General features: G+C 36.8%; 1 protein-coding gene across 5 annotated transcripts in view; it reads left to right on the plus strand.

Moving 5' to 3' along the window:
* TENM2 (teneurin transmembrane protein 2) overlaps positions 1–25,020 on the plus strand; it is a gene marked incomplete at its 5' end in the record, with an annotated part of 970,964 nt that overhangs the window by 528,541 nt on the left and 417,403 nt on the right. For all 5 annotated transcript variants that reach the window (XM_081316730.1, XM_081316731.1, XM_081316732.1 and 2 more), the window contains one exon: positions 4,156–4,365. In XM_081316730.1, coding sequence (XP_081172856.1) covers positions 4,156–4,365 — 210 coding nt within the window. The remainder of the gene's footprint in view (positions 1–4,155; positions 4,366–25,020) is intronic.

The raw sequence follows: 25,020 nt of genomic DNA on the forward strand, positions 1-25,020 counted from the left end.
TCCATCTAGGAATTGCATATAGGAATGATGCAAAGCCACACTGCTGCTTGGAGAATCTATTCCTATGATAGATAGTTTCCTGCATGATTAGATTGTGGGGATAGTTGCCTGAGGCAGAAGAAGACATGAGAATATTGTTACTCAGGCTCTGTCTTGCTTGGATAAGAGTGGTCAGTGATGTATGATATAGTTAGGAGCTACAAATTGTGAGTATACATAAGAGCAACTACTGCCAAAAATCTTAGCTAAAGGCTTCTTTCTTTGGTTTCCTTGGCATCTTGGCAATGACAGAAACATTTCCAAAGCTGCAGATACTTGGCTTGTTTGTGATTTGTGTTTCACCATATAATGTTGTTGGATTCTGCCCTTAAAATGTGTACAGCAGTTATCACTGATCTTGTATCAGTCAAATGGTTTATTTTTAAATTTTGAACAGCTTATATACTTAAAGAGCTTATAAAATTAATTATATAATTTTAAAGTGCCTATAACCAAACATTACTATTATCTAAGGCCCTCTTTCTTCAACATTTGTGAGTAACAAATTGATGCAGTAGATCTTTGAGTACCTCACTGACCTTGATAGTAACATGGAGGTCACATTTCCACATGGTGAAGCAACTCCAAAGCACCTTCTCCATCTTCATAGATACAGACTGTTTTTACTCCTCCTTGAAATCAATCAAGGTGCATGTCTTCTCTGGCTTCTTTTTTTTCTATGACAGGGATGATAAATACAGGCAGAGCAAAGAATTTTCCGCCAGCTCCCCTTCCACGTTTTGAGTAAATCAGGAAGAAAAAGGGAGAAGCGGATGGCTTCAATCATTAAGAATTGTAACGGCAGACAAATGACCTGACCCTGACAGATAACTTTGTTGAGTAGATGTATAATGCTGAGGCTTAAAGCATATAAACTGCTTGGTGAGCTGGATTGAGTAATTTAGAGAAAAGAGCCTAATTGTGGCATAGAAGAATGATATCATCTAGGACAGATGGATGGGTTTGTTTTTGGCAGGAAAAACCAGTAAAAAACAGAAGTGGATAGGAAAGACATTGTAATGAATCCAAAATATATTTAGCCTTAACTTGCCCTGACAAATTAGAATTATCTCTGTTCTTCAGTATTGACATGAATGTCTTGTAACACTGGGAATTGTCTAATCCTGTGCACTGTACTGAATGTTGCTGAAAATCGTAACATTTTAGCATCAAAAATATGATTGTTGTACATTTCTAATAATAAAATGTGAAACAACTGTGTGATATTGTAATGTATAGATCTCCTTAATTACCAGATCACACCCTGGTAACTCCATGTTTAGTTATATGCTCTCTGTGGTCCAGAGGTGTATTCAGTATAGAGTTTGGTGGCCAAGCTTCTGTTCATTCACATGTTACATAGTTCATGAAGCAACTGCATTGCAGTTAGCTACTGAGCCAAAATAAAGCCCTTAAAGAATTTGAAACTGGAGAATGAGACTGCCTGCCTTTGCATTATCAGCCTGATCAATTTTTCACTTTGGAGGAGGTCTTCCAGCATGTGCCATCTGTAATTACTTGTAGATAGGTTCTCTACTATCTACATAGGCAGAAGACCTATTTACAAGGCTTCCTCCATTTGAAATAAACTCTCAGCTCAAATTTAAGAGACATCTGCTAAAGATCTCTACTTTCCCTCTACGAATGGACAAGTTGGATGATTTTTATATTCTCTTGTCCTCACCTTGTTCTTTCTGCTACCTTTGTAATAAAAGTATTATTTTTATATTGCTTTTAAATTATTAGTTGCATTATGACACTTTTATTGTTCGGTTGCAAACCATTTTGTAATTTACACTAATGGGAAACAGTCAACAGAACATTAAACAATGATTATACCCGGCCACACTGCTGCATTATTGATGGTTTAAGAAATGCTGTTTAAATGAATTTCCCACAAACAGGAAAACAATGTGTGTGTTTTTTTGGGTGGGGGGTCATCTGGATGTTTTGTTTTGTGTTTTCTGCACTGATGACATACCACATGTAGAATGCTGTGGTTTCCTATCCTCTGGATAGTATTCCTGGATAGAATGGGAAGAAAATATACTTGTTACTTCTAACTTTCTAACTCCAAGAGATTTTTTTTTGAGCAAATCAATGCATTGGATAAAAAAGATGGTTTATTTAAAACTAATCATATGTAAATCTGATTTGGGGGTGGGAGAGCAGTTTGCTTACCTAGAAGAGGCCACAATCTGTTTGAAACATCAGACAATGTAGGTGTAGTATCTTCGATTCTGTTTAGCTGCTAAATTTCTAGATAGTGGAAATAAGTGGAGGTCACTAAAAATTTTAAAAGATGCCCCCTTTATTCCTTATTACCACAGTATCTATTCTTAAATTCTTTGGTAGATTGGCCACAAAGATGATTTGGAAACTGCATCTGATGCAGAATTCTGTGGCCCTTATCAAAGTGGGCAACAACAAAAAGAGTTTATTTTCTTTAACTGCACAAACTGCCGTTTAACTAGTGGCTTCAGTTGAAGATGCAGATTGTCTGTACTTTGTATAATTGAATCTCTTTTTTTGTATATGCTCTTCTTCTCTAATGCTAAATGTCCTTTCAATGCTTTTGTTTTCAGGTTGGATTTATTTATTTATTTATTTATTTTATTTAGTTATATTTATATACCGCCCTATTCCCTGAGGACTCAGGGCGGTTTACAGGGAATTAAAAATCCAAAATACAAAAATTAAGAACCAAATTAAAAATATTAAATTAACCCTGTAGTCAGTTAAAAAGAACCCCAAATTAAAAATTCCTCCTCAGTCTGGGCCCGAGAGCTCAAAGAGCCAGGTCTTCAGGCCCCGGCGGAATGATCGAAGGTCGGGGGCAGTTCTCAGCTCTACTGGCAGCTGGTTCCAGAGGGCAGGCGCTCCCACTGAGAAGGCCCTATCCCTGGCAGCCGAGTCAGAGGTCGCATGGGTACAACACAGTCGAGTGCCCTGGTGGCAGCCGTTTCCCAGGCCTCCACCAGAGCATCGACTGGGCTGTGGGTAAGGGTGATAGGTATCGGCCCAAGCGCCCTCTGGAACCGATCCGGGTCCATTAGGCGCCTGGGGCGGAACCACCTGGTCGGTTCCGCCGCCCAGCGGCGGGGGATGGCATGGGATTAATGGAATTAGGATTAATTATTATTAGAGTAATAGCCCCAGGATTTTTCTGGTAGATGCTGTGATTCTTTGTAGCTTCCCATCCAGGAAATACACTTTTGGTATCTTTATGGTGACTTTATTTTTCTTTGAGGTATTTTTAGAGTTAGATATGGGTTCTTTGAACTAACATGGAAATTACAGGAATTCCAAAATCTAGATAAATTTTAACCTTACCTTTGGTTAAAACTTACAGTTCAGATATTTTTTCTAGAATTTAAAAGCAGGCTATATTATTAGTATTAGTATTATCTTTTTCTGACTGTTCCTTACAAGCCTTAATTCTTTTTGTTTTTACTGTACCATACTGCTGTTGTTGCTGCTAAAAATGGTCAACGTAATATTCTTATCTCAGTTACACAAAGTGAGGTTAAAAGATCCTTTTTGCCTTTTGTTTTCATTTTCTTTAGTTATTATAGTTTTGAGTTGAAATCTTGAGTTTTTTAATGGGCTTAAAATAAACCAGTTTTTCTAACATTAATAATGGTAGTAGTTGTTGATGTTGTTGTTCTTGGTTCAGTATAGAAAAAAACAAGTTACAAAACTTTCCCAAATAGAATTACATTCTTCTGTTGTGGCCAAAGGATAATTATCATTCCATGAATCTCTTTGAAAATATCATTGATGGCAAATCAATTGCTGGATGCACTTCCTTTATAATGTTTTTCTAAGCAGATTGTGTTCTGTGCAATCTGGCATTATTCATCCAGCATCAGAAGAAATAGAGGCTGGTGCTATAAAGGCAAAATCTGAAGATGCTGTCCCTTTTTCTTGATCTTGCTTAGCGCAACTGGTCCTATTGTCTTGAATATGATACAAAGGGAAATCAGACCCAATGGATATATTCCACTTTGATTCAATCCCAGCTGTAATCCTTTGTTGATAACAAGCAACATCAATGTTACTGTTTTCTTTCATTATATTTATTGCTGAATTTGATCCTTCTGTCCTCTTTTTCAGGTCGTCCCATTCCACCTACGTCCTCATCTAGCCTTCTCCCATCTGCTCAGCTGCCCAGCTCCCATAATCCACCACCAGTTAGCTGCCAGATGCCCTTGCTAGACAGCAATACTTCCCATCAAATTATGGATACCAACCCTGATGAGGAGTTCTGCCCAAATTCATACCTATTAAGAGCATGCACAGGGCCACAACAAACTTCCAGCAGTGGTAAGGAAATATTATTTGATTATAACTATTATGCTTGTATAAGCAAATTCTAATTGTTGCAAGAACAGTTGTTCAAAATAGAGACATGAGGGGAAATGAACATATATTTATCTGTGAATTTGTTGTGGCTTGAGAATTTTTTGATACATTAATAAATGGACATTTTTTGTTGTCAAACTTCATTTTAGAGTTTCTTCTGAATTAATAGTTATCTTCATAAAACTGAAACCATGAATGCATTTTATTACTTGATGAAAATTGCCTTGTACCTTTGGAGAAATATATACTAAAGGTATTGCACTGCTTTGCATTTTTATAGAATAGTACCTTGCCTTTTAAAATGCAAAATGTTATGCTGGCCCTGTTGTAATATGTTTTATATTTTCATATTTGTTGTGTTTCTTTCAATTTTCCTATCAGAATTGCAAGTTATTCTAACTTTTAACATTTTATGAAGTATTTATATCTCTCAAATTGACCACCAATTTATAAAATATTTAGGCTGCATTTTTTAAATGAGGAAATAGATTCTATTGTGAGTACCTCCATTTTGGGGGAAATCCTTTTACTCCAATCAGGTATTCAAAAAGCAGTGTGGACTTTGTAGATAAAGTAGAATGAGGGAGGAATAGATCAGATATAGAGTGCACTGACAATTTGATTGTAGTGCATTGTGATTTTTCCATTTCTATATTTTGCAAATAGTTGAAAAGTTGTATTAGGTATTTGAGAGTTCTGTTAGTATTATTGATTTTACTTCTTTGGCGCAGTTTTTTGGGCTATGTATAAATCATTTGAACAATTTTAAAAGGAAGAAGTAACCCATTTTAAATGAATATTAAAAAACAACACGTAGCAGGATATAAATCAGGACCACTAATAAATAAATAAATACATAAATAAGGAGTAGAAAAATGAAGTTTCAAGAACAATTTTTAAATGTCTATGATGATAATAATAAAATAAAGGGAGAGAGCATCCAGGGGAAGGTTTTGTTGTTGTTGTTATTTCCTGCCTTGCCTCTTCTGATTCAATTTTCTTGTTATAGTATTCTTTTATGTTCCACAGTATGCTTGTTATTGTATGCTATTCTTATGTCACCATAATTAATGAACATAAGATCTGTAATTGGGAAGCACACTGCTGTTTTCCCTGGACACATCTTGCAAGAAACTGCATGGCTAGCAATTTATGCCCTCTAAAAAGCTGATTTTATTTTTATAGAGCCAGAAATCTGCATTTGGCAGAAGAAAACAACACAAGATTTCAGAAAACTCTGGTGATTTTTCCCCCCCTTTTAACATGTCCTCATATATCAGAATGATAAATCTGATATATCTTAAGTTGCAATTCCAAGCACATACATGGAAGTTTAAAGTTATAGTAATGGTGCTTGCTTATAGATAAGTCATTCTAAAATTGAGGCTTTCATGAAGTCTCAAAAAAAAGAAAGAAAGAAAGAAAGAAAAGCAAGAAAGAAAGAAAGAGAAGCACTGTTAGATCAGACTGGACAGCTATCTAGGTCAGCAACTTCTTTCTTAAAACAATCAAGTAAAGGCATCTGAGAAGCAAGCATGACATGATGGCAGTAGCAATCTTTTTTCCACTCCAGTTACTGAAGTTCCAAAGTGTCCTCTGCTCGGAGCTTGATATACTGCCCATTGAGAAACTTGTCCATTATGAATATAACCTCCCTTACATAACTACTTTTTTGTGCCAGTATATGACACTAATTACTTAAGAAATGATCCCTTAGAACTGTCCTGTGTCACTTTGCAATCAGTTTATTGGGTCATGTTTAACATTGTGAAAATCAGAAAAAGAAAAAAAAAGAAAAACTTTACAGCCAATTTAGCTACACCACCTGCCCATGGGATTTTGAACCAAAACACGAATGAGATCGGCTCTTTCAAGGTGTTCCTATCCTATTAAAGTACAGTGGAAGTTTCCAGAATTCTCTCTGCTTTTGGCTTTTCCAGAATGAATGAAACACTTTTAACTTGCTGTTTTTTTCTCATTGTGATCTTAAAGATCTTAAGTTAAATGTCGCTGCTTAGTAGATCCAATCATTTTGTTTTTGAACTCCTTATTAATAACTGTTAATTACTGTACAAATTCATATTTATCTCAGTTGCCACGCATACTGGAATGGGAAGAAGCTTTCTGTTCATTAAATCACTGTGATGATAGATGTTGCCTCCTACCAAAGTTTTTACTTTCATCTCCAGGATATTCATTCTCAACCACAGGATATCCTAGCCTTATAAATGTGCATATTGTATGCAAAACATGTTCTGCAGAATAAAAACTCATGTTTTTTCCAGTGCTTTAAATTATGACTATTCAAATATGGAAAAAATATTGCTAGCAAAATACTCAAAACTGGGATCACTCTCTACATATGTATTGATTAAAAAATAATAGTTCTCAAATGCTTTTATAATAAAATATACTGCAATAATTCTTCTTACATTACTAGAAATCTGTGCCACTTACAAAACAGCTTGTTTCTGTATTTTATTTTAATTTTAGTTTTTCTTAATAAACAATCTATATCTATCTGCTGGTATATGGCCAAATAAGGATTGATTGATTGATTGTAGCCTATATTTATATAGTTTGAGGTACAATAAACAAGCGTTATATTTTTATCCTGTTTATTGCCCCTTTTAAACATCACAGAATCCAGGTTTGTCATTATTATCGATGCAGGATTAGGAGAAGAGATGAAGTTCCTTATTAGATTTTGAAATTCAAAGGTGTTAGATGACATCTATCATGTTTACAGGTAGATTGTTCTGATCATTGTTCCAATTTAACAGATGGAGTTGTTATATGTAGATTTAAAATAATTCTGTATTTGTGAACTATTATGTTAGTCACACTGTGTTTAATAAACTAGCACTTAAAGGAATGAATGATCCTTCTAGAACAGACATGTCAAACACAAGGCCCGGGGGCCAGATCCGGCCCGTGTAGTGGTTTCATGTGGCCCGCGAAGCCATCCTGGAAACAGTGAGGGAACGGCCCCGACTGCCTTGGCTCCGGCCCAGGCCATCAGAAGCCAATGTACAATTTTGTGGTGGTCATCTATGCTGAAATACAGCCACACCCACCCAGTAGGCCATGCCCACCCTGGCCCCACCCACCTGGCCCCTCAAGGGTAACCACAATGCTGATGCGGCCCACAATGAAATTGAGTTTGACACCCCTGTTCTAGAAGAAATATATACTTATGTTTGTGTTAACCCGAACAATTAAATACTAATCCCTAAATTGGCTTATATGAGTCTTTCCAAGGATAAGATGATAGTTATCTTATTACATTGCTCCGTGCCCTTTCTGCTAACTATTCTTCATATATGTGAAAAATTCATATGCTTAAAAAAATTATTTAATCAAATCTTCCATCAGTTAAGCAATCTATTGTTGATATTATGAAAATCTTTAATCTACAATAAATCTTCATTAGAACTCATCAGAGCTTCCAGTTTGAGAGAAATCAGATTATAGCTCTTAAAATGACATTACATCATTGGAGTGACTGGCTTATCATTTGGTGAAGTGACAACAATCATAATTAACATAACTATATAGCAAATAAATTCAACCTTTTCCCCTGCAATATAGCAATACTGTGATGGGTCAGACTGCAGTCTAAAACAAAATGGAAAAAATGAACTTTCTTTGAATGTGAAACTACGCTAATTGAATATTTTATTAAAAATATTTGGTAGATGTAAAAATTAGTATAAACTATGGAACATTTCTCATTCTCATTTTTTTTTTTATTGATCAATATTCTGTTTAGGACACTGTGTGTGTGTGTGTCATGAAGAAATACAGGGTGTACAAATAGTATAATTTATTTTGTTAATGACATTTTTGGGCAACACATGAATAAAGATTAATGCTCAGATTTAAAATTCTGTTTTTGCTTTAATATATTAGTATGTTTCATAAACCCAAAGTTTGGGGTTTTTTTTTTTTTGAAGAAAATACCTCCTAAATCAGGAAAGCAAATACTGTAATAATCCAGTAGGATTATAACGCTAGCACCCCATCGTGTTGCCTATGAAATGTTGGCTAGATCTTAATACTTGCTGACAACCACTGAGAAAACTGATTTAAAACATTAGAATGGGCACAAAGTAGAAATATATGTACTGTATGCCACTCCAGTCTAATAGAGGTTTTAGAATAATATTGAATAGCTATGAATATGAATAATCAGGGAAGGAGGGCATCCAAAGTGAGGAGAGCAAGTAGATCAAGGTGACAGACACAACCACGAATCAAAGCTCTGCCCCTTTATAAAAATGGGTGGGACTTCAGTCTGCTGTCATGCTCACCCTTTTGGATTTCTTGGCCTCAGATTTACAGATGCTTCTGGAGCTGCATGGAAATTTTTAAGATTTGCTATTAAATTAGCCACAGCTTTCCTAGTGAATGTTAATCATTCTCTGGAGCTTTAACGGGGTTTTTCTCTCCTTCTGTCTTCCCAGTGTATTTGCCTTTCCCATTTCTATCTCCTTCTCCTTTTTCTCAAAGAAGGGAGGAATGTGTTCCAGTATTCTTGTATTTATGAGTTTTATAAAATCATAAAGCTGGAAGGGAGCATAAAGGGTATTGGTCCCCTGTTCAGGGAAGGATACATTAGAGAATTTCTGACACAGGTTCCTGCCAGCCTGTAAAGACCTCTGATGAAAGACCCAAAGGTGCTTTTTCAAAAGGCACCTGGACTTCATTTGTTTTTGATTAAAGATATTTCACTTCTCATCCAAGAAGCTTCTGAGAACTGAAGAAGCTTCTTGGATGATAAGCAAAACATTTTCAAGCAAAAACAAAGCAAGTCCAGTTGCCTTTTGGAAAAGCTCCTTTGGGACAGACATGACCTGGATTACTGAGATTGTATATAGACTGATGAAACAATTCACCACAATCATGTGGCAGCCTGTTTCGTTGACTGAAAAGCTTGTATACCTAGGAAATTCCGCCTGATACCTAGTTTGAACCTACTTCCTTATAATTTTAAGCCATTGGTTTCAATACTTGTCTTCTGTGTGACAACTTGTGTTTATGTGTGTGTGTGTGTGTGTGTACTGTACACACATACACACACATACTTGCATTCTTCTATCATATCATCCTTCAGTAATTTCTGTCTATAAGTTAAACCTACACAGACCTTTTAATCATTTCTTATAGAGTTTGTTTTCCAACCCTTCACTTTCTTGATAGCCCTCCTATAAACATACTCCAACTTTTCACTGTTGTTTTAGAACTGTGATGCTCAGTACTTTAAATAGGGACAGATAAGACAAAATATAGTGGACCAATTACTTTCAAAGATCTGATTTCTATGCTTCTATTAATGCATCCTAAGATACCATTTCCTTTCTTAACCACTTTATTACTGTTCTGGTTCCTGTTTATCTTGTTGTTGTTCAGACAGCCAGTTCCTTTCCACATTCTAAACCAGACTTGCCCATCCCATACTTGTCATTTACATATATATATTTTCCTATCTACATACAGGATACTATATTACCTTTCTCCTGCTAAACCCCATCCTCTTCATTTCAACCCACTTCTCAAATTGTTTAGATCTGTTTTTTAATAACCTCTCTTTGCTCTGAAATACCAGCTACGTATCATCTGCCCATCTATGTGTCCCCTTAATTCCTTCATCAAAATAATTGGTAAACGTATTGATCACTGAGTGCTCCAAGAAAGAGCTGTGTACCACTTTTCCCTCCCTTCTTAAGTGAAGCCATTAATGATCACTCTTTGGGTGCAGTCATTTAACAAATTGTAAGTGGTATCGTATAACTCATATTTTAGTATTTTATGAAAGAAATTATTATGATGCACTCTGTTGCAAATCTTGAAGCAACAGTTACACTATGTGTATAGTGTTTTCATTGTCAGCCATTCAGTTGTGTTCAGCATTCAGCCACTGTAATTACTCTCTGTCTCATACTGCCTCCTTCAGATCCACCATAGGCATCTTGGTATCTTCTTTAATAATGTCTAATCAACAGGTTCTAGAGCAGTGCCATCTCCTTTTTCTTCTAATCACTCTAGCATGATTGACTTTTTGAGTGAATCATCTTGTACGACAGGGCCAAAGTATGATAGCCTTTATTTGGCAATCCTGGCTTTGGGTGATATTTTTGGTGAGGTTCAGTCATTCTTTTTGATCTTTACAGCCCATAGGATGTGTGGTAGTCATCTTCAGCACCACACTTCAAAGACACTTTCTGTCTGCTTTTTTCTGAGTCCATGTTTTGCAGCCATGAGTAGCAATTGGAAAAAAAAATTGCATCGACTACAATATTCTACAATATTCACTGGTTTAATAAGCTAGTGGCTCTATCAAAAAGAAGATGAACTCCATTCAAGATAATTGAATGGAGCATTTCCATGCTGGTTTCTATTATTTACAGTTTCCAAGTACTTATAAATATACAGTATTACTAGATCATCTATTTCAGGACTTTGCCCAGTTTGGGGTCAGGTCTATAGTCTCTGAGGTACAACTTTTCCTTGTTTGAAGGATAGTCTTTGCCCTCCTCCTGGGACTTCACTAGTCCTCTCAGAGTTCTTAAACATTATCAGGAATAGCTCTGTAGTTATCTATGAGCATCCTTTCACTAACCAGGATTACAATAATTTGGGCTTCTCTTTTCCTTCCCTTAAATCTGCTATTCCATTGTTTCCCCAATAGCATAATGATAACTGGCCAGCTTCCATTTTCCTTCTGTGAGAGAAGAGAAGAGAGAAAGAAATGAATTCTGCCTTTTTGCCATCATCCATTATTGTTTCATTACTTACTTTTCATAGTGGATCCACCCTGCAATCAAGTCTAGGATAGCAGGACTCTTTGATTTTCTTTCTATATTGGAGAACAGTTTGCGTTTGAGGCAGAAACATCAGTAAATATAAATAGGGAATCAATTCATTTTATAAATGGTATGCTTTACTTTATAGGCAATTTATTTTAATCAACAGATTATTCAATTTATATCTTTCTAAACTTCTTTTGGATCTGGCTCTATTCTTTTGCTTTTCTGAAATGGTATAGGTTCTCCTGCATGATCAGATGGCTGGACTAGAAGAACTCCAAGTTCCCTTCCAGCTCCTATTCTATTCTATTCTATTCTATTCTATTCTATTCTATTCTATTCTATTCTATTCTATTCTATTCTATTCTATTCTATTCTATTCTATTCTATTCTATTCTATTCTATTCTATTCTATTCTATTCTATTCTATTCTATTCTATTCTATAGGTATGCATACATACCTTCATAAGTATGTCATACACATAAATACCCACATATACATTTATTGAACAAAAAAGTCTGCAGGTGACTCTCCGGGAGTATTTTCAGATGGAATTGTTGTTGACAAGATTGTGAAGCTGGACACTATACAACATACTTATGTGATGTGTGTACACACACACACACAAACACACGCACAATTGCATGCTGGTTGGGGGTTGTCTTAAATTCAGAAACAGATTTTGCATAAGCACTGTAACTTGACAATGGGAACATATTCTTTTTGCTTTGGGTATATCTGAAGTTGTAGAAGATGGCCTTGAAGAAAATATGTGGCAACCATCAAAGCAAGCCAACAGGAAAGTGTGAAAATGTTTTTCATCTGGCCATTTGTCTTAGCTCTCTATATTCCTCCTTTCTAGAATTAGGGACACAGAATCATTTTTTTTCTAGTCCAGTGCCTTCTACTCAAGTAAATACTGAAATCTACAGATAAGGTTAAAAACAATATATAACAATTTAAATATAAATTAAAATAAATGAACAATGGAGTGCTGGATAAAATGTGTCAGTCTTTATAGATTTTTAAATGCTGACCAACTGAGGGCCAAAGAACACAGGACATAATACAAGCCTGCCATCCACTCAGGAGAACAGCACGTTCCCTGTACAAGATAAATGATTTAATGGCAGAACAGCCATTATCAGAACAGCCTATCCTGCTGATTGTAATGGTTGAAGAGGGAGAGTTGGACTATCATGCAGCCAGGATATAACTTTTGAAGCATTCAGCAGTTTAACACCAACATCTTAAATTGTACTGGTAAGCAATTGACAACCAAAACTTTTGAAACAGGTTTCAAATTATCTCAGTACTTTTGTAGTTGGTTGTTGGTTAAGCAGCGTAGGAGTCAAACCCAATACCAGAGGCAACACAGCAAAGTACAATTAAGTTCAATCATTTATTTGTTTACACCAAATGGGCAGAATCTTACCAAATTAATGTTATAATCTTCTAACCAACAAGATAGCCCAAGGGATTCTAGGGTGAGGCTACCCTGAACCTCTTCCTCTGACCTCCATCCACCTTGGGACTGCACAGCTTCTTAATCTGGGTTTTTCTCCAGAAAAATCTCTTGTGTTGCAGAAACTCTATGCCTCTCTAGATGCACATTCCATCACAATAGAGGACAATATTGAATTCTGTTGGACTCCATGTAGCCTAGATTTCAAGGAAAGGCTGGCACCATTTCAAAACAGTTGACCCAATTTATACTTATGCCAAAAAGATGTCATGCTCAATGGTTGTAGAGGAACACCAAATATCATGCTGTCTGTGAAAATACACATAGGAATGTTACAGTTGACAGAAGCCTGCTCTAGAAATTGTTTCATTTGTGCTGTCAGGCTAAATTCAGTACTTGATCATGATTTAAGAAGGAGCCCTTTTAAACAGGCTCCTACCACATGGATTAATTAAGGATTAGATCATCAAGTGTGTGTGTGTGGACAAGAAAAGAAATCCCGTGTCCAAAAAAATCTAGAAACAGATAGTAGCATAGTATAGGAGGTGTCTAGGAGCATTGAAAAGCAGATAATTATTTGTAAAATATTTGAAGTATAGAAGGTCAGTGCATTCTTCCATTGTCTTTTGCCACCCAGAGTCCATGCCCCTTGATAACTGTTATACTATGCTAGAGTCTGTTTCTAGACATTTAAAAAAAAATATGGGATTTCTTTTTCTAATGCTCACCCCCTTTTTTTCATTTGAGAGTATCCTATAATAGGCACTGAAGAATGTTGTATGAACAATTGTTCTGCCTCAGCCAGAATTCAGGTCTCAGAGTGGTGAATCAGGTAACTCTGAGAAGCTCCAGTGCAAGACATGAATATAATAATGTTCTCTGGCTTGCATTTTCTGGTTGTGAAAGACATGCTATATAATTGTCATGACTAGTAGCCATTAATATGTGTCTCCTCAAATCTATGTATGTCTCAGAAACAGGTCAAGGAAGAATTTAGAAAAGTACAGATCTAGAGATACAACATTAAAGATGAATTGTAGAATGATATGTTTTTTACCTCCCATGACAAACTGAATATCCTCTTGTACCAACATCATATAGAGATTTTGTCATCTATGGGGAAATGGAATAGGAGAAGGTAAAAGAGAGCATAATATCATTTCAGTCACTTATCTTCCTGAGCAGACTGTGCTTCATAAATAAGACTCTTATTTGAAGTCACAAGGTCCTGTTGGCATTTATCGTTTCATTTAACTTTTTTAATGTTTAAAATGGGAAGTGCTTAATGGCTCTTTCCATGTTCAGATTGCATCTTGAATTATACAGAATTGTGAAGAAGCCAAGAGACTTCAAATTTTCCCCATGGATTTTTTCAGTATGAGTTCTGGAATTGAGGACAGTCCTCATAAAATGTAATTGTTGCTGTTATATTGTATTATCTTAATAATATGAAAACAATTGCATTGAATGTGGAGCCAGAATTGCAATTTGAAAAAGTCCCTGACACTGTTTTTATATTTAAATGCAGAATGACTTGCCGCAGATATGCCTGCTTTGGAAACCACCTCATTAGACACATGAATCTCTCAAAATAAGAATACTTCTGAAAACTGTTTGAATACTATAATTATTTCAGTAGGCATATGCTAAATTTCTAATAGATGCTTGTTATTGAGTATATATCTTGCCAATGATATCTTGTCTATTTTCATTCAATGTGATAGCACTCGGCTTTCTGGGATCAGAATACATAAGGGCAAACAGATTGTCTGAGCTTCTGGGATCTTGAAATCATCATCATCAAATTGATTGAGGTGACCAAGTATGCCAGGATCAAATATTTTCTTTTATAAAACCATCACAAGCATTATTCTAACTTTGCCTCTCTCAGCCCCATCTGTTTCATACAGTAACACAAAGTTCAATATATCAAAAATCTTTGACAATTTATTTTCTTTTTATTTTAACAGTTTATTTCCAACATTTAGAAACATCCTCAACATGTTTTTTTTTTTAAAAAAGAAAGAATCTATATTAATTCTTTGTCAGTCTCTTAAACGTATAAATGGTTTTAACAATTGTAACCTCAGGTTACATTTTGTAAATATGATGTGATTAATAAAAATGTAATGAGCTTTATATATGTTTCCATTCATTGAAAATTATGGTGGTGACTTTGTCTGGCTGTTGCATATAAAATTACAGAGCAGTGTCAGAAAGTTCAAGTTAACAAATAAATACAAACAAATGCAATATACAGATTTGTTCCTACGCATTTATGTAATTCTAATCCAAGCAGACCATAATGCAGGGGTTCAGGGCTGCCCTTGAAGACCACTCGGAGGCTTCAGCTGGTGCAGAATGCGGCCGCACGAGTTGTGATGGGGGTTTCCCGATACTCCCATGTAACACCTCTACTCCGCGAGCTGCATTGGTTTCCGGTTGCCCTCCGGGTGAGATTCAAGGTGCTGGTGATGACCTATAAAGCCCTAAATGGCTTGGGTCTGGGATATCTGAGGGAACACCTGCTGCCGGCATCAAGTTCCCTTCGTCCAGTGCGCTCCCACAGGGAGGGTCTTCTCAGGGTGCCACCGGTAAGAGATTGCCGGCGGGTAACACCCAGGGATAGGGCCTTCTCAGTGGGGGCGCCTGCCCTTTGGAACCAGCTGCCAGTGGAGCTGAGGACTGCCCCCGACCTCCGTTCATTCCGCCGGGGCCTGAAGACCTGGCTCTTCGAGCTCTCTGGCCCAGGCTGAGGATTAACTTTATTTTAATTGGGGTTTTATTTAGACAGGGACACATATAATTTCTTTTAAAATTTGTTTTAACTTTTGTATTTTGGTTTTTTAATCACCCTGTAAACCGCCCTGAGTCCTTCGGGAAAGGGCGGTATACAAATGTAATAAAAAATAAAATAAATAAATAAAAATATAAGTTTGTTCATTAACTGAAGGTCTTGGGTAACATCCATATGTAAACTATATTGTGAACTTTATGAGCAACAGTATGCTCAAAATTGTTCTGCAGCGCAAGTAAAAAAACGATATATAAGACATGGCAAATCCTAGATAAAGTTGGATTAAAACAAGAAAAGTAGAATAAATAACAAATCTCACCTCTAATATTTTCTTCTACTTGCATTTTTTCCCAAGACTTGCTTTCTTTCTCTTCTGAAACTTTACTAGTGGAAAATTCTTAGAAAAACATATTTCACTTTTTAAATAGCTCAAAAATGTCCTATTGTAAACAAACAAATTATAGCATGCTTTTTTTATCTACTGCCTCTGTTTTATTTTGAAAGAATATCAGTGTTTTTCTTTGAAAACCATAGCTCAACTCCCAGTTCTGCAAAAAGAATCCCAGAAGTAAATGCAATTGTCATATGCTGTTAAAATTAATCAATTGTTCTGTTTTACTTCTTAAAATGGTTGGAACTGAATATAGTGCTATGAAAGCACTATTCAGTTGACAGTGATTTTTGTTGTATAAAATTGATTTACACATCAGGGGTGAGTTTCTCCTGGGATTCTGGTTTAGCAGTTATCTTTCAATTTTATTTATACTTACCACACAAATAACAGCATTTGTACTTTAGGTAAATTTAAGTCAGTTAAATTTTGTGCTTTGTGAAAGTTTTGAATATAGCAGACCTACTTTAAGTGTAATTAAGTGTAAAGATGAATAATCAACATACAAACACTGTACATCCATTTTTATCCACACAATATTTTTTTTTAAAAAACTAACTAAGGTATGTGCTTAAATACACAACATAAATGTTGCAGGGTTATATTTACAATGGCTGCAAGTTTTTGAAGTGTTTGTACTCTAACTGTGAAGTTGATTGTAGACTCACATACTTTGAAAGAAACTTAATTGCACATAATTGTTTATGAACTGTTCATTTATGCAGTTGTTAAACTAAATTTGGAATGGATTAAGCCATAGTGCAATGGAATAGTGACCGTTGAAAAGGCATTTGAGCTACAGCAGTAATGAAAACACCAGTTGCCCTTTTTTAAAAGATAGGATTGTGAAGTTTCAATTCAGTATTCTGTTTACTTTATAAGTTTAAGAGTAAAAACAAACAAACTTTTTCTCCTAATTTTCTTGACTATCCTGTTTACATACTTTATCAAAAAGTTCTGAAACATATAGAAGAGACAGGAAAATATATGTAAATGTACTGTATAAATTTTCTTTCTTTTCAGTAATTTCCAACTTCTGTTCTGATATTTAATTTATGATATTAATTAGACTGATAAGTCTAAGCAATATTGTAAGATAGTTTTGCTTCTGAGATAATGGCCAATCTAACGTCACTCAATATATTTACATTGTATTTGAATATGTATCTGTATAATCATAAACCACCTCTTTAGTCCTTAGTTGCTTCTAGCACTCACACCAATTTAGAGCAGAGTATCAATGAATTTAGTGCATTTTAAAGAATAAATTGATTCCCTTTATTATTAATTTCTAGTTTGGTCTTTAGAAGTTGAAAAGCATTGCCATAAGGTATATTCCACCAGCAGCAGCCCCCAAAAAGAGACATCCAATGTACTTAATTCCTTGAAATAATCCCCATGTCTTCATCAGATACTCTTTGCTTAGACATTTTTCTTAGAGTTCAAAGCCCTTTAGACCTTGTGAGTGATCTGAAGGGATTTAGTCTTGTTATTGCCTTAAGCATCTTTATTTTAACACTGGAATGGAATATTATCCTTCTCGATTTTGATTTCCATAATCTGATACTTTCATTCATTTATCGCAGCATGGAGGAAACTCTGTAGTACATGTATTAGCACACCAAAGCATGTGAGAAATGTGTTCAGGATTATGGGAGAAGCTACTTTACTGTGATAAAAAAAATGTCTTCAAAGATATGTTGAATTAATTCTTTGCTTTAGTATAATAGAACATAGCATAACCTGAGGCAGCCTAAAGTTTTGGTTGTGTCCCTTAAAGCCCTTCTGAAAAGCAGTAAAAATTGTATTATTTAAACTGGCATGCATGCCCATATGCAATTCTATTTCAGGATGACAAATATTATGAAACCCATAGCAAAGGAATACCTAGTAAGTGAGGACATGGGGAGAAAAAGAAAGAAAAGAAAGAGACACGTGGCTGAAATTATTTTCTAGCAATTGTTGTTGTTGTTAGCTGCGAAGTCGTGTCCGACCCATCGCGACCCTATGGACAACATTCCTCCAGGCCTTCCTGTCCTCTACCATCTTCTGGAGTCCATTTAAGCTCACACCTACTGCTTCAGTGACTCCATCCAGCCACCTCATTCTCTGTCGTCCCCTTCTTCTATTGCCCTCGATCTTTCCCAGCATTAGGCTTTTCTCCAGTGAGTCCTTCCTTCTCATTAGGTGGCCAAAGTATTTGAGTTTTAGCTTCAGGATCTGGCCTTCTAAAGAGCAGTCAGGATTGATCTCCTCTAGGACTGACTGGTTTGATCGCCTTGCAGTCCAAGGGACTCGCAGGAGTCTTCTCCAGCACCATAGTTCAAAGGCCTCAATTCTTTGGCGCTCAGCCTTTCTTATGGTCCAACTTTCACTGCCATACATTGCAACTGGGAAGACCATAGCCTTGACTATACGCACTTTTGTTGACAGGGTGATGTCTCTGCTTTTTAGTGTGCTGTCTAGATTTGCCATGGCTTTCCTCCCCAGGAGCAAGCGTCTTTTAATTTCTTGGCTACAGTCCCCATCTGCAGTGATCTTGGAGCCCAGGAAAATAAAATCTGTCACTACCTCCATTTCTTCCCCATCTATTTGCCAGGAATTGAGAGGGCCAGATGCCATGATCTTGGTTTTCTTAATGTTAAGTTTCAACCCAAGTTTTGCACTCTCCTTCTTCACCCGCAACAAGAGGCTCTTTAGTTCTTCTTCACTTTCTGCCATTAGAGTGGTATGGTGCGATAGTTTGAACATTCTTTGGCACTGGATCTCTGGTCCTCCCTATTCTATTGTTTTCTTCTATTTCTTTGCACTGTTCATTTAAGAAGGCATTCTCATCTCTTCTAGCTATTCTCTGGAATTCTGCATTCAATTGGGCATATCTATGTTTTTCTCCCTTGCCTTTCGCTTCCCTCCTTTCCTTAGCTATTTGCAAAGCTTCCTCAGACAGCCATTTTGCTTTCTTGCATTTCTTTTTCTTTGGGATGGTTTTGGTTGCTACCTGTTGTACAATGTCGCGAACCTCTGTCCATAGTTCTTCAGGCACTCTGTCTATCAGATCTAATTCCTTAAATCTATTTGTCACTTCTACTGTATATTCAACAGGGATATGATTTAATTCATACCTGAGTGGCCTAGTGCTTTTCCCTACTTTCTTCAGTTTAAGCTTAAACTTTGCAAGGAGAAGCTCATGGTCTGAGCCACAGTCAGCTCCTGGTCTTGTTTTTACTGACTGTATAGAGCTTCTCCATCTTTGGCTGCAGAGCATATAGTCAATCTGATTTCTGTGATGACCGTCTGGTGATGTCCATGTGTAGAGCCGTCTCTTGGGTTGTTGGAAAAGAGTGTTTGCTATGACCATCGTATTCTCTTGACAAAATTCTATCAGCCTGTGCCCTGCTTCATTTTGTACTCCAAGGCCAAACTTGCCTGTTATTCCAGTTATCTTTTGGCTTCCTACTTTAGCATTCCAATCCCCCATGATGATAAGGACATCATTTTTGGGTGTTAGTTCTATAAGGTGCTGTAGGGCTTCATAGAACCGGTCAATTTCATCCTCTTCAGCACTGGTGGTTGGGGCATAGACTTGGACTACTGTGATATTGAATGGTTTGCCTTGGATTCGAACTGAGATCATTCTGTCATTTTGAGGATTGTATCCCAGTATTGCTTTTCCTACTCTTTTATTGACTATGAAGGCTACTCCATTTCTTCTGAGGGATTCTTGCCCGCAGTAGTATACCTGATGGTCATCTGAATTAAATTCACCCATTCCTGTCCATTTTAGTTCGCTGATACCTAAGATGTCGATGTTCAGTCTTGTCATCTCTTGTTTGACCACGTCCAGCTTTCCTTGATTCATGGATCTTACATTCCAGGTTCCTATGGAGAAAAAATCTTTACAGCATCGGACTTTCCTTTCACCACCAGACACATCCACAGCTGAGCGTCCTTTCGGCTTTGGCCCAGTCGCTTCATTCTTTCTGGCGCTACTAGTACTAGCCCTCTGCTCTTCCCCAGTAGCATATTGGACGCCTTCCGACCTGAGGGGCTCATCTTCCAGCGTCATATTGTTTTGCCTTTTGGTACTGTCCATAGGGTTTTCATGGCAAAGATACTGGAGTGGGTTGCCATTTCCTTCTCCAGTGGATCACGTTTTGTCAGAACTCTCGGCTATGACCTGTCCGTCTTGGGTGGCCCTGCACGGCATAGCTCATAGCTTCATTGAATTACGCAAGCCCCTTCGCCACGACAAGGCAGTAATCCATGAAGGGGTTTCTAGCAATACCATCTTTTATAACTCTCCATATTTTTCTCCCTTGTAAACTATCCTGCTTCCACTAACTTCATACAAACTTCATACAGACCCTTTGCTTCTTTAAACTTCTCTCATTGAGTATCTAATTGAGTCCATCTAATCATGACTTTCTAAGTCTTCCCCTTCTTCTGAACTCACTCATTCTTCCTTCATACATTTGTTTTTCACGTGATCTTCATTCATTCTAATTTTTCTTTTATACACTGTATTATTTCAAAGCAGATTTCAATGCAGTGATATTTATGTAATATGATTAAAATCCTAAACATGTACAAAGTCTAAAGTATTGAGAATAAAAGGAGAAAAATAAAAATTCTATCAAATTAATTGCAATCTGGGAAGTTAGTCTGACGAACATAAAATGAATCCCAAATTAAGTATAACATAAAAAAGGACTACTCCAATTTACATCAAGATTTATATAATGGTAATTTCACTTCACATTCTTTTTTTTCTGTTTGTTATACCAGGGGTCCCCAACCCCTGGTCTGTAGGCCAGTACTGGGCCATGGCATGCCAGCAACCAGGCTGCACAAACAAACAAAGCCCCTTCCGCAGGATGCAGGCAGCACACAAAACCACACACCCTCTGTTCCGCAGAAAAACTTCTCTCCACGGAACTGGTCCCTGGTGCCCCAAAGGTTGGGGACTTTTGTGTTATACTATAGACTTTTATTAAATACCACATTCCCACTGCATTCAGCTTTTGGTTTTTTTTTCCTGATATAGCCAACTCTAATGTTCAGATACACATTTTTCTTCTTTTGAGTTATTCCTCATAATAGATCACATACCCACAATTATCTTTCTACCACCATTTGCATATCCTAAAATATTTTAATCCATTCCTTTATCTTTAGTAAACATTCATCTAGTTTAGTAAACATTATTCTAGTTTTTTAATCTGGTGTATGTGTTGTTACAATTGTTCACTTCACTTTCTCCATCAAACTCAGCAGGACATTTGCAGACACTTCCTGCTTTTCTCAAAATGACAAGAACAAACCTATACCATTGCAATACAAAGTCTGTCCCTTTCATTCAGTGCACATACAAAAGGGGTGGAACTTAAGTTATGCTAGCATGATAGCTTTCATTATTGTGCTCCTGTTTGATTCTTTCATGGAATCTATTCTGTTCATACTCTTCTTTGCATCATAAAATATTGGCTGCAATCATTTGCATACAAAAGTATACTGACATCCCTGTCCCCAAGCAATACATGTCTAGAGTCATGCAAACATCGCTGATAGATTTATGCACATATACATTAAAGCACAAAGGGAACATAGCTCTGTCTTAGTATCTGTTCAATAATGAACCATTCATTAAGCAATCCATTGATTTTTATGGATGCTTCATTTTCATTATACATTATTCTTACTGTATTCAACAACCAACCTTCGATAATTGAAGCCTATGTACTTTAACAATCATACCACTTAAAATATTTTTTATATTCATACATTTGTCAATGACCTATACAAAATAATCTGGTCTATACGTCTGCTGCTTGCCATAAAGCATTGCATTTCTCCGTCTTTGATCAGAATTCTGTCAAATATCTTCCTGCGATCATTTAAGTTAAGCCCCCCGTAGTTTTTGCATTCAATCAAACTACCTTTCTTTTCTATAGGGGAAATAATAACAGCATTATTTCTATCATAAAACCCAGAAAAAAATTTCACACACACACACATTAAATAAATCAACAGGTACCTGTAAATAAATCACATCCCTATTTTAACTTTTAACTATATGATGATGATGATAACTTTATTGTCACTTTGAATGTACACCAATCGGCATACATCAAAATGAAATTTCGTTGCATACATCTCTCAAAGGGTCACCACCTCCAATATATACTTCTTGTTCATGGCCCACTCAAATTTCACATTGTCCATTTTAGTCTCTAGGGAGTGAACAATAGCACACAGGACAGATGGAAATGGGGCTCCATTCGCTTGTATTCTGACAACCTCGCCTTCTTTCCTTTTTCTGATCCTGACTCTTCCACCTTTTCCTTAAAGAGGCCTTGCTTCTTTTCGCCCCTGGAGCACGCTGCTGCTGCCACCAACTCCTCCAAAAGCCCCACTCCCTTCCTCTGGGCCTGCCGACAGCCTCATCCAGTTCCTTCACTCCATAAGCTCCAGGTCCTCTCCTCCTCTGCCTCCTCTGGAAACAGCCCTGATTTGCAATACAATCCATCACTGGGCCAGCAGTCAGATCTTGCTGCTGGTAGAACAAATTCAAACAGTGCCAACGACTTTTAACGGTCTCACCAACAGTTCCAAAACCACTAGAAACTCGCCAGGCCAGCAAAGATTGTCGGTCGTATGTCGAATGTTACCTTAGTTCCACCATGTTGCTCAAACACATTAAAATCTTCCTGATCATGTGGCCTATAGCCCTTACTATCCCTCCCAAAACTATTTGCCTTCAAGAGCCAATGCAGCCGCAGCCATTCCAGGCACCGCCATCTTAGATCTGTATCTGTACCCTTACAGTTTTCAAGACGTTTATAATGTTTTTGACACATGTTTTATTCTACCCACTCCCACCCTGGACAATAACATTTTCAGTTTTCATCTTCGATATAATTCCTATAAAACTAACCTTTCATCATACCTTCACTTTAGTTTAATTCCCAATAATTTTACTTATTCTTTTTAATTTTATTCATTCTGTTGGAGGCTCTTCATTTTGTTCTCTTCACTCACTTCCTAATTTTGTAGTTCCTTCAAAACTACTTTGCATTTTGTAACCATTTCTTGTATCATTGATATTTTTTGCAACTACAGTATTTTTCTTTCTAAGGATATTATACAATATCTTTTTGTTGTCCTTTCGTAACAGTCATTCTCTTAGGTGCATTTTGTCAGAGCATTGGCAATGTGATCTGGTGGGGGATCTAACAGTATCCCCCCTGTTATGGTCAGATCACACCTTATACCGCCTCCCTCTGTAGGGAGGCTGGACCCATTTCGGTGTTCTGCCCTGATGATTGATGGATCTGAATGGGTTTCAGGGGGAACTTGGAGCTTTGTTGCATGGCCCTGCTGAAACCTTGGTAACATCCTGGAATCAAAGGGCAGCCAGGACTTCAGACATGACCATGACTATGCAGCTTTTATTGACCTGTTACTCACAACTCTATCCATGGTTGACAGAGAAGTTGTGAGTTTTGAAAAGGGTTAAGAGATACCTAAAGCACTCCTGGGGGGAAATGAAGGATGACTTCTAAATGACTTAGAGCTGCTACTAGGACATACTTTGTGGTGGTAAGCGTGGCGAAACATATCTAACTCTGCCAGTTGACTTGGTGCTCCAATGGGGAAGGTGGTTAATGAATTAAGAAAAGATCCTACCTCCACATTGTGCATATCCTGCTCCCTCCCTCCTCATCTTTTAGTTATAATTTAGTTTTTTTATTATAATTCTATTTTTATTGTTTTTAGAAATATTTACTTTCTGTCAAGTGCTAGAAAAACAGGACATTCAGGCAGTTCAAAGGAATGTATAAAGATTTATTGCAAGCTTAAGCTCTCTACAAGAATCTGAACTACTAATAGTAAAGGGAAATTAGCGGGAGTTAAGAATAGAAAGAAATTCAAGGTTGGCTAGATTGAGAACATTAATCGGCACACAGGGACTCCTCCCTCAGGCTCAGCCTGGTAATCTCCTATAATTTTAATGTGTTTATTGCTTTTAAAGTTGTAAGCTGCCCAGAATTGTTTGAAGTGATAAGGTGGCAATTAAATTATTAAATTAAATTAATAAATATTTTCCTGCATCACCATGGTGGTGCAGTGGTTAGAATAAAGTATGGCAAGCTAACTTTGATCACGGGGCTCAAGGTTGACTCAGCCTTCCATACTTTTGAGGTTGGTAAAATGAGGATCAATTGGGGGGCAAAATGCTGACTCTTTAAACAACTAAGAGAGGGTTGTAAAGCACTATGAAGTAGTATATAAGTCTAAGTGCTATTGTTATTGCTTTTCCCCAAACTCTTCTCTGCCTTTTTCACTATACATTCATTAAAATGTAACATGCAGTCCTACTTTAGGATTACTACTTTACTATGCATTTATAATAAATATATACTTTAAAATGCTTCATTCATAACAAAATTGACCTCTTCACTTTACTACCATTGTTAATAAAATCCACAAGATCAGAGTCTTCATTCAGATTTATTATATCCTTCCTTTTTTCTTATAGCAAGACTAATTTGCTGTAGTGACACTTGGGATCACTATTATTGAGTGGAGGAACACAATTCATTGGGAAAATAACTTTCTCCCACCTTTTTATGCTACAGTTCAGAGTACTATTAGGCTTTCACTTCATGCTTGTAAGATAAAAACTGTATACAGTGTATTAGCTTACCTGTCTTACTCATATATTACCCATGCAGCCATTACAGTATCAGATAATTTTGGCCAGTGTGGCACACACGTGACCGCAGTCCAGCTCTACTTCAAGTATATTCATGCTGTTCTATGCAAGGTAATATCTTTAAAAACCAAGTTGCAAGTTAGTACACTGTTGCTATTATCTCCACAAGAGGTACACAATCATTATGCACAAACATATTCTTAAAGAAGAATGCAGCACACAATGACCCACCCTCCCTCCCTCCTCTTCCCCTTCTCCCTTTCCTTCCTTCCTTCCTTCCTTCCTTCCTTCCTTCCTTCCTTCCTTCCTTCCTTCCTTCCTTCCTTCCTTCCTTCCTTGACTCAGGCAATTTACAATGCAGTTAAAATGTACAATAACATCTAACATTTTTTTAAAAAACAACAGTATAAATATTCAGAAGTAATATCAAAAAGGGT

This window comes from Vipera berus, assembly GCF_964194415.1.
Source record: "Vipera berus genome assembly, chromosome: 2".
Taxonomy (NCBI): Eukaryota; Metazoa; Chordata; class Lepidosauria; order Squamata; family Viperidae; genus Vipera; species Vipera berus.